This window comes from Cucumis sativus, chromosome 2, assembly GCF_000004075.3.
Source record: "Cucumis sativus cultivar 9930 chromosome 2, Cucumber_9930_V3, whole genome shotgun sequence".
Classification (NCBI taxonomy): Eukaryota; Viridiplantae; Streptophyta; class Magnoliopsida; order Cucurbitales; family Cucurbitaceae; genus Cucumis; species Cucumis sativus.
Window position 1 is genome coordinate 8,595,909 of NC_026656.2, and position 11,100 is coordinate 8,607,008.

Here is an 11,100-nt window from a genome sequence, read left to right on the forward strand (position 1 = left end):
AAAATATGTATATTACTACTTATACATATTGTTAGAGAGTTTTTTTTAAAGTTTGTAATAGATATATTGATTTTTGATATTTAATTTATGAAATTTTAGTTATTAAGACGTGTGTGTGATAAAAAAATTAAAAATATTTTAAATTAATAAATAATACACTAAAAATAATAATAATCCAACAATCCAATCTCATTAAAATTTGTAGAGTGAAAATGGAGATATTAATGATAAATAAAAGTAGAGAGTAAAAAGGAATATATTTAAGGGAAAAAAAGAAAGGGAGATTGAAATATATGATGAGGTGGGGGAGGTGGTGATTATATAAAGTTTAGGGAAGGGAAGTAATGATTTTTGGTATGCATGCCAATTGACTCCTCCAGCAGGAAGGAAGCCCTAGGGTGAACAACAGGATCTTCTCGCTCATCAACTCTTACTGTAGATCCATTTCTACTTCCTATTGCTCTCTAAATTCTTCCTTTTCCCACACCTTCAATCGCCATGGATGAAGAATACGACGTTATTGTGCTTGGAACCGGTCTCAAGGAGTGCATCCTCAGTGGTCTTCTCTCCGTTGATGGCCTTAAGGTCTTCTTTTTATCCCTTTTTCAGATCCTTTACCCCGTTTCTATCTTTACTTCTCTAATTTATCTCCTTTTATTTTAAATTTGTTCGATCAATGTTCTGTCTCTGATTCTGATCGGTCTTACCAGGCACTTCTTTCTCATTTCTTGCATTTTTCTTGCCTTTTTCTATCTTGATCTTACTTGCATCCCTGAATTACTTAACATCTATATCATCCTACAGATCTTTGTTTTTCCCCCCCACTTGAGTTGAGGTGCTCCCAGATTAAGAAATGGGATATTGTAGTTCTTTTCTTTTATGCATCACCTGTGAAGCAATATCATGCCAGTGATTTTTATATATTTTTTTTTGCGAAGTATCGAATTGCTTATGAGAGAAGGAAATTGGTCGGGGCTGTTAGTGGAAATCAATTAGTCTTTGGTCTGCTACATCTTTTCCTTTATCATTGAGAGGGTTTACACGTTTGACTTTTTTTATTTTTTCTTGGCTGTTAACTGGAGTTATGGGATTCTTTTGACTTTCGACACATACCATACTGACTGCCGGTCTTTGTTTGCTATTTGAAATGGTTAGAAGCTTTTTCACTGACCTCCTTTTTTTCATGTTTTAGGTTCTGCACATGGATAGGAATGACTATTATGGAGGTGAATCTTCATCGCTTAATCTCATTCAGGTCCTCTTCTCTGCTGACTAGCCCCATCATCTTATCGAATTCCAGTTTTTTCTTGTGCTATTCTTCAATCATATCATGTATTTACTGTTTTAATTTAATTTGCAGCTTTGGAAGCGGTTTAGGGGAGATGACAAGCCACCTGCCCACCTGGGTTCTAGCAGGGACTACAACGTGGACATGATTCCAAAGGTCTTTCTTCCCCACTTTGTTTTGGTTTTTTTGCTAGTTTCTTGCACACTTCGTCAACTGATATGCTCGTTACTTCTATTTTCTAATGAATATGCTCTCTCATTATTTACACCTTTTCTTTTCATTATTCTCGATGTTATACTAATACGTATGGTTGTTTTCTCTTTGTGGCTAGTTTATGATGGCAAATGGAACACTTGTGCGTGTCCTTATCCATACAGATGTAACCAAGTATTTGTCTTTTAAAGCTGTTGACGGTAGCTATGTGTATAACAAAGGAAAGGTAATTCTACTTTCATTTTTATTTTGTTTAAGATTCCATGCTCTTTATCTTTGAACTATTAATAAATGTAAGTTATTTATATAACTTAATGATGCCATATGCCTTTTTATAGATTCACAAAGTTCCAGCCACAGATATGGAAGCTCTTAAATCTCCACTTATGGGCTTATTTGAGAAACGCCGTGCTCGCAAGTTCTTCATCTTTGTCCAAGATTATGATGAAAGTAATCCTAAGACGCATGAAGGAATGGACTTGGCAAGAGTGACAACAAAAGAATTGATTGCGTATGCCTCAATTTCCATATATAACTTTGTCTTGTTATTGATGTTACTATCGTTTTCTTTTTGATGACAAACATATGTTATTGACGTAACTATGAACTTTATACTAAAAGAAACTTTAACAAAGACATTTAAATAACTCTCACTAATGATATTTGAACGATCCTTTGGGATTTTCTACTTATCGTTGTAGAAAAATCATTGTCCATTGCTTTTAAATTAAATGCTAGGCACCTTATGAAATGGATATTACCTTGTTTCATAACCTTGAGTATTGACTAATCACGTAACAGTGATAGTTTTATTGTGACAGTAAATATCCATTATTTTGCTTGGACTAAGCAAATTGGCATAGGTTTATTGTAGAAAATAAAGAATTGTTTTTGTGCCAGACTAATTGATACTGATAATGAGTAGCTGTTGACAAACATGTGGAAAGGTACATGAAGCATACGGTCCTTTTCTTTAATTCCTCCACCCATGACATAGGAAGGATCAAGAATTAGCATGTGTTGAAGCAGATTTATCTCTTTGCCTATGAAATATCGTGCATTTCTCTCAATATAAGTGCACCATAAGAAACAGGCGACAACTTCTTTGCCTTTTTCTTGAAAGGTTGTTAAGTGAGAAGAGATTTGATATCAATTGGCTTTTACCTTATAGTTCAAAGTAGAAAACCATTTGGAATAGGGGAAAAGCTAGTTCCAAAAGTAGGTTGCTGTTGAACATTGAATGAAATATGGACTCAGAGATTCTACTGCTTTCTTCAAAAAATGTGTTGCCTTGGAAAGAGAGCCATCTAAGAATTTCTCGTTTGGATTTTGTTTAGGTTGCTAATATTATCTAACTAGGGGATCAAGGGCCAAAACCAGGAGTTATTGACTTTGAAGAGTTGCTTTTAAAGAAGAGTCCATAAAAGAAAGCCAATCTTGAAAATAATTCAAATTTCATCCAAAATGAAGGTTCGAAACGGACAAGGTATCATTCCAAATATGACCTACGGTTTTGAAAGAGGTAGTAGGGATGGCATACAATAGAGAGTAGAATAGCTAGTAAGGACGACCTTAACCTTGATTAGGTCAATACTGAGTGGAATCCCTATGAATTATTAATCCCTTTTTAGGGCCCCTAGCTTGATGTGTAGGAGTATTGATAAGTACATGAGAGATTTTCTGTGTGAAGTGGCTTTGCGCTTTTCCCTTGAACCCGATACTTTATGGCATAGGATTACTGTGGGTAATGGCACCCATTCTTTTGAATGGACTGTGAAAGGGGTTAAAGACATACATCGTAATCCTTGGAAAGATATCTCTTTCTAGCTTTGACAAATTTACTTGTGGGGGATGGTAAGGACACATATTTTTGGGAGAATCATTGGGTGGGGGAGAATTCCCTTTGTTCTTTATTTCCACATCTTTATCATTTATCCTCTTCCAAAGATTGTATGGTATCAAATCTTTTGGTTGGCTCGGAGAATCTCGCGCCTTTCTCTTTCGGGTTCTGTTGTAATTTGATCAATAGGGAAACGACGGAGGTTGCCTCCCTTCTTTTTTTGGTTGAGGGGTGTAGCTTTAGGGAGGGAAGAAGGGATGTTTGTGTTTGGAGTCCTAACCTGAGTCAAGGATATACATGTAATTTCTTGTTCTGTTGTTGGATCCCTCCCCTCCTATGGAGTGTTTTTGATGTGGTTTAGAGGACTAAGGTTCCTAAGAAAGTCAGGTTCTTTATTTGGCAAGTCTTGCTTGGTCGGGTTAACACTGTTGATAGGCTTGTTAGGTCTTTTTGTTGCTTGCTTTGTCGGAAGGCGGAGGAAGACCTTGATTATCTTTTTTGGGATTGCCAGTACGAGTAGGCTATGTGGAGTTCTTTTCTACTGGAATTTGGTGTTAGCTATGTCGGCCTTCAAGGCATTCGTGTGACGATCAAGGAGTTCCTCCTTCATCCTCCCTTTAGAGAAAACGTGGGTTTTTTTATGGCTTGCAGGGGTGTGTGCTGTTATTTGGGACATTTAGGGGGAGAGGAACAAGTGTTTCGTGGTAGGGAAAAGGGTTATAGTGAGGTTTGGTCTTTGGTTAGATTTCACATTTCCCTTTGGGCTTCAATTTCGAAGACCTTTTGCAACTATATTACACTGGTAACATTTTACTCAGTTGGACTCACTTTTAGTCGAGGTGTTTTCGTGGTCTTGATTTTTTTGTATGCCCTTGAATACTTTTATTTTTTCTCAATGAAAGCTATTATTTCTATAAGAAAGAAAAAGCAAGACATGAGGAAGAGGGAGGTGCTTCCCAGCCAAATTTCCTCCTATAAATTTCTATGGAGGCCAAATAACAGCAATAGAAGTAAACAATAGAAGTAAACAATAGAAGTAAACAATAGAATTAAACAATAGAATTAAACAATAGAAGTAAACAATAGAATTAAACAATAGAAGTAAACAATAGAATTAAACAATAGAAGTAATGAGAGCTTTAGAATCACAGGCTTCCCTCCATCCTCTCAGCCCAAATGACAATGGCTTTATGACAATTGCTTTCTTCTTTGAGTTGAATTCTTAGGTTAGCTTTTATTTTTTAATAATAATAGAAATAACAATTTCCATTAAGAAAAAAATGAAAGAATGCACTGACATAATAATAGAAATAACAATTTCCATTAAGAAAAAAATGAAAGAATACACTGACATACAAAAAACCAAGCCCACAAAAAATAGGGGACCCCCTATACAAGAAAAGGGGGTTCCAACTATACAAAATCCAGTCTAAAGGATAATTCTAAAAGATCTTCGAAATCAAAGCCCAATGAGAAACATGAAAATGAACAATAAACCAAATCTCCCAACTCCCCTTTTCAACCCTTCTATTCCTCTCATTCCATGACACTCACAAGATGTGCTTAAACACAAGCGTGCCACAGAAATGGCCTCTCCCCGAACGACGGATTAGGGAGGAACTCCATGATCATCACTCTAACATCTCTTTGATGAACATACAAAAAGCCGAATGTCTTGAAAAAGGCATCCCAAACACAACTTGCCAACTCACAATGCTAAAGAACATGGTTCAAGTCTTCTGGCACATAATACAACAGAAAGGCCCAACGAATGAAGGCAACTTCTTAGAAAGCCTATCCAATGTACTAATACAGTCGTCAAGAACTTGCTAAGAAAAGAACCTCACCTTTCAAGGGACCTAAATCCTCCACACCAAAGAAAAGGTTGACTTCAAAGGATAAGGCTCAAAATCTTCAAATCTCTTCGCCCAAGACAGAAAAATGACTCTCAAGAAGGGAAATGAAAGCCTCAATGTCTGCTCTTTCCCTATCTGAAAGAGAACAACAGAACCCAAGGAAAACATACAAGAGCTCCCAATCCACACCAGTAAATTTGTCACAAAATGATTTTTCGAAGAAGACAAATGATACAACTCGTGGAATAACCCACGAGACCCCCACCCACAGATCTTCCTGAAAATATGTCTCTCTTCCCTCCCAACCACACAATGGACCAAGGAATAAAATAAGGAAGCTCTTTCGTAATGTCTTTCCAAAGATTTCGATAAGCGCATTTAACCCTTTAGCCAACCAATTGAAAGGATGGGAACCATGTTTACTTGCAATAATCATGTGCCAAAGAGAATTAGAGTTGGTGGAAAACTGCCATGTTTCTAAAGGTTCAAGCTGCACTAAGGCGCAATGGTCCTCTGGAGTCTAGGCGCAAGGTGCATAGAACGGTGCGGGCTTTTTTTCATGAGGCGCATTATATGTAAAGAATATATATGTGTATGTATATATACATATGTATCTACAAAATTGAAAGGAGCAACAATGTGGCGTAGGTTCATTGCTAGTAAGCACCCTTATCCTTTCGAGTGGCTCTTTAAGGAGTTTAGAGGTACTCACTGGAATTTGTGGAAGGAAATATCAAAAGAGTCTACCTTCTTTTGTTCACTTGGCTTGTTGGCTTGTTGCGTGGTGGGGGAAAGGAAAGGCATTTATTTTTGGGGGGACCATTTTGTGGAGGAGAGACCTTTTTGTACTTTGTTTCCTCATCTGTATAATTTGTCAACTTCAAGAATCATTTTGTGTGGTTTGGGAGTTCTTGTTCCTTTCGGGTTATGTCACTCTCTCTCCGGTATGGAAGCGATGAATCTGGTCTTTTCTTGCTTTACTCCAAGATCACCTCTTTAGGCGTGGGAGAAGGGACATCAAAATTGGGAGTCCCAATTCTTTGGAAGGGTTCTTGTGCTAATCTTTCTTTCGTTGTTTGGTTGATCCTTCTCCTTTAGGAGTCTTGGTCTTTTTGATGCTACGGGGGATTACGATCCCTATAAAGGTGAGGTTCTTTACCTACAAGTTTTAGATGGCCGTGCTAATATGTTGGATCGACTTGTGAGGAAGTTGCCTTCCCTTATTGGCTCTTTTTGTTGTATTCTTTTCTGGAAGGTGGGGGAAAACTTGGAACATATTCCCTGATGCTATGAGTTTAAGAGTTGTGTATGAGATTCTTTCCTCCAAATGTTTGGGTTGATGCATGCTTGTCATTTAGATACTAGAGCTATGATCAAGGAGTTTCTTCTCAACGTGCCTTTTGGAGAGAAGGGTTGCTTTTTATGGCTTGTTGGGGTGTGTTCAATCTTATGGGTTTTGTGGTGAGCAGAATAGTTTTTATTGTAATGGAAAGGGACTCTAGGGAGATTTTGTACGTCATTTGCTTTTATGTTTCTTTGTAGTCTTCAATTTTTATTTCTTTTTGTAACCATTCTATTGGCGCTATTTTTGCATGGTTGGAGTCCCTTGTTGTAAAGGGAGCTCCCTTCTATTATGGGCTTGTTTTTTTCTTGTATGTCCTTGTATTCTTTTATTCTTTCTTAATGAAGTTGTTTTTACACAAATATATATAAACCACCCTTCTCCCTCTAAAGGCCGATAGAAAGTTTCACAGTATTCTTGTGGGGTAAGCAATCTGTAGGGGAGTCAAATTTTAGACGCTGACTCTTCTTCAAATAGCACTACTTTCAATCGCCTAAAAAATGTTAAGTATATTTAGAAGGAAGACCAAATACTTTTAAGAGAGAGATCTCCAGACTCCAATTCTGAATTCTCCAGAAAGGGAGTGGGTAATAGACTTTTGCTACTTACAAGATGGGAGCAGCCTCTTTGTTGTTACCTTCTCAAAACAATCTCACAACATTTTCTTAAGGTAATCTTCCCTGGAATGTTGAAAAGAGACAATTAATGTGTGGACAAGGCTTGTGAGTGATATTTGAACCAAGTTAAGGTGCCCACGTGTTCCAAGAGGTGGTATTCGTGGAACCATTTCCAAAACAGGCTTCTAGAAGACGGGAATTACAGTTCAAGAGGTTGACACTATCTTTCTTTGAGATTCATCACAACTAGTTTCTAAAAGCTTGGTTTTGTGGATGTTGAGATTCAAACCAAGGCCACAACGCATTAATCTTCTTGTTCATAGTATATTTGGATGTATCCTTTTTCTGATTTCCTAAAATAGATGTCTTTTATTAATATGTTGCAAAGACGAATGTGCTTATATGAAATTGATATGGTTAACAGAAAGTATGGACTGGATGACAACACTATTGACTTCATTGGTCATGCATTGGCACTTCATAGAGATGATCGCTATCTTGATCTGCCTGCATTAGATACAGTAAAGAGAATGAAGGTGACAACCATCTAGACTTGCTAATTTTTTCACTTTTTTTGTCGTATGTTATGCATTAAATATCTCGTCTCCCTTCTTTTATTTGTGTGATAGCTTTATGCGGAGTCTCTTGCACGCTTTCAAGGAGGGTCTCCATACATCTATCCTCTATATGGACTAGGAGAGCTTCCACAGGTCTTTATTTCTCTTGTCCTCCCTATTTACCTACTATTGCATTATTAGCTAACTTTATTTATCTTTTTGTATATCTGCCTTATACTGCTTAATTTAATCTATATTCACTCCCTCTTATCTTATCTTATCTTATTTTTTTTACAGGCATTTGCTCGCCTCAGTGCTGTCTACGGTGGAACATATATGTTAAACAAACCTGAGTGCAAGGTTGTCTTTTAAATTTGACTATCTGATTTCATATTGGACTATATTTTTCTTTTACTTCAAATCACGTCATTGCTTTTTTCACCATTTATTTGGGGTTGTCTTGGGTAAAAACATCTCAGAAACTGATGTATCTCTCTTTGAAGTAAATTGGGTTGGTCTTTGAATTCTAGGTGGAATTTGATGATGAAGGAAAAGTTATTGGTGTCACTTCAGAAGGGGAAACTGCCAAGTGCAAAAAGGTTGTCTGCGATCCTTCCTACTTGTCGAACAAGGTAAGGGATTTATTGTCATACCAAATCATTCCATGTTTTTTGATTGGTTTCATTTTATGACAGGTTTTGGACATGCAAATCATCTATAATATGAGTCTTTTTCTTTTTCTTTTCTTGACCCTATACTTTATGTTGTACTTTTCTTCTCATTCAACGATTTTATCAGTAAATGGAGCCCTAATATTTATGATAGCTTCATCTCATTGTTTGATAGCCTTCACCCCGTCAAGGAATCCATGAATGATGATTTCTCTAAACCAAATTCATTATGTCTTTCTTTTTAAAGTTACGAAGCCTGAAGAATGTGATGAAAACGTAGTTCTTCCCAACTTATATGATGTTGTATATCTTGAAACAGGTCAGGAAGGTTGGTAAGGTTGCTAGGGCTATTGCCATAATGAGCCACACAATACCAAACACCAATGATTCCCATTCGGTGCAGATTATTATACCGCAGAAGCAGTTGGGTCGCAGATCGGACATGTAAGTTATTGTATAGTGCTTATAGTAAGAGTAACTAAAATTCCATTATGCGCTTCTCCATCATTCAATTGATGTTCTGAAATTAGGTAGGGTGGTTTTAGGAGAAGGCAGGTATTTTAGTTTTTTTTTGTCAATTCCATCTGTTTTGGGGATTGCTCTTTTGTTTCCATCTGTGACAATTAAGATAGCTTTGACAGATTTCCAGAAAAGTCTCCATGACTATTTCTCCAATTGTTTTTTTCCAATAATTTAATGGCTTGGCTATGTCTTATCTAATGGTACAAAATTTCAAATGGAAGATTTGAAATTCTTTTGATCCTTTTTGGAATATACAACATACACATCTGTTTCATATAAATACCAAAGAAAAGTAAAAATTTGCAGTTCTATTGCTTTATGACCAGAATTCACTCCACTTTTGGTTTTTCCAATAATTTAATACTCACAACCTGCCTTCTACTAGCTTGGCTAGTTGTCATCTAATGACATAAAAGGAAGACTTGAAGATTTACTGCATATGACCAAAATTCATTTTTTTTTCTGATCTGTCGCTGAGTTTCAGATTCAATTATCTGTGTTATAGAGGGGGTTAAGCATTGGCATAGATATTTTTGAAGAATTAAAAATCTTTGTAGTGCTTTGCATATGCCAGTTTGTTGGTTGAGGTAGAACAAGTTTATCTACGTTGCTTTTACCATATAATTGGGCACTTTGTTTGTACTTGACTAGTGAGTTTTCATTTTAGGAGTTTTGTTAAGTGTACCTCAACCCTTCTAAACCCTTAATCAACTATAACTGTGCAAGTATTAGTGTCCAAATGGCTTTGTTGAAACTTCGATACTATTTTTGAGTGATGCTCTTGGAATCGGTTGTGTTTTACCCCATCTTCTAAAATCACATTGTTTTTAAATCTCTGCTCTGTTTTGACAGGTATGTTTTTTGTTGCTCTTACTCTCACAACGTTGCTCCAAGAGGCAAGTTTATTGCTTTTGTTACAACAGAAGCTGAGACTGACCATCCCGAGTCAGAACTAAAACCAGGAATTGACCTGCTGGGGGCCGTTGATGAGATATTTTTTGATACATATGATAGATACGAGCCAGTCAATGAACCATCTCTGGACAATTGCTTTATATCTATGGTATGTATTAACATTGAAAGCTTTTTCTCCTTCCTTCTTCCTCTGCATGCACGTTTATATGAGTGTGCATGTGTATGAACTAATTTGTATGCACACTTTCAACAGAGTTATGATGCTACAACACATTTCGAATCAACTGTTGTTGATGTGCTCAACATGTATACAATGATAACTGGCAAGGTGAGGATCATTTTCCCCAACTCTTTTAAAACTTCAAATTTTGAACATTTTTGTTGTAGAGAATAAACTTTATATAGTGTCTCAATATTTTTTCCGATCATAAAGTTTAAGCTATGGTGGTGACTTGCCTAGAATTTAATATACTACAAGTTACTTTAACAACTAAATATAGTAGAGTTAAACAGTTGTTCATTAAGCAGTGGAAACTTAAAGATGTTAAAAAATAGTACTAATAATAATTCGTATTTCATTTGTGGTTAAATTTTTTTGTATTGACCACGGGCATCTGATGCGTAGTGAATCAGAGTTTAATCTTGAGTAGGGTCTGGTGTCTGTATTAGTTTGTGGTAGTGGGAAAAGTGGTAAGAGATGGTGTTTTGTTTTTTCAGGCTGTTGATCTGAGTGTGGATTTGAGTGCTGCTAGTGCTGCAGAAGAATGACAAAGCCTCGGAATGCTTTTGTAATACTTCGCTTCTCTTTTTTCATTCTCTGCTATCATCTATACCCTAAAACTTAGAGATGTGCTTTTGTACTTTCCTTGTGAAAAAAATGATTTGATTTGGTCCCCTGTGTTTTCTTTTTTTCATGGACTAATTATAAATTTATGTGTTGATGCGCTGATTGCTTCAATTTTTTCATCTTCGCACTGCATTCTTTTTAAATCATTGGAATAGTGATGCCATAGTTAATAAACTTTGGATATTAAAATAATAATAATAACAACATATGTCTGCCGTCTAATGTTCTTTTGTACTTTTTCTTTGGACATTCTAATTAAAGCTTTATCTGAAGAAGTGTTGTAATCTAAGGTGCAATTCCTTAAAATAATTCAGAGAAATGAGGCCCTCCTTGGGTTGGATAGAAAGCGAAAGAAAAGTGTGCAATTTCAAGATTTTGCTTCAGATCCCTTTTCACCTGACCCACCAGTTTACTCATCCATTTGGGTCGGGT

General features: G+C 36.3%; 1 protein-coding gene across 1 annotated transcript; it reads left to right on the forward strand.

Annotated features, from left to right (window-relative positions):
- The first annotated feature begins 305 nt into the window (after positions 1-305).
- LOC101211328 (guanosine nucleotide diphosphate dissociation inhibitor 2) lies at positions 306-10,890 on the forward strand. Its single transcript, XM_004138900.3, has 13 exons — positions 306-585; positions 1,193-1,255; positions 1,361-1,444; positions 1,620-1,727; positions 1,840-2,012; positions 7,581-7,692; positions 7,786-7,866; positions 8,011-8,073; positions 8,244-8,345; positions 8,704-8,828; positions 9,759-9,969; positions 10,075-10,149; positions 10,539-10,890. Exons 1-13 carry the CDS (start codon positions 499-501, stop codon positions 10,587-10,589), a joined length of 1,335 nt encoding a protein of 444 aa, XP_004138948.1. The 5' UTR covers positions 306-498; the 3' UTR covers positions 10,590-10,890.
- Positions 10,891-11,100: the final 210 nt, after the last annotated feature.

Bases quoted from the DNA above. Each gene is read 5' to 3' on its own strand.
- LOC101211328 (XM_004138900.3), top strand. From the start codon at position 499: ATGGATGAAGAATACGACGTTATTGTGCTTGGAACCGGTCTCAAGGAG. The intron at 1,256-1,360 runs GTCCTCTTCTCT...TTTAATTTGCAG, and splicing joins CATCGCTTAATCTCATTCAG to CTTTGGAAGCGGTTTAGGGG. The intron at 10,150-10,538 runs GTGAGGATCATT...TTGTTTTTTCAG, and splicing joins ATACAATGATAACTGGCAAG to GCTGTTGATCTGAGTGTGGA.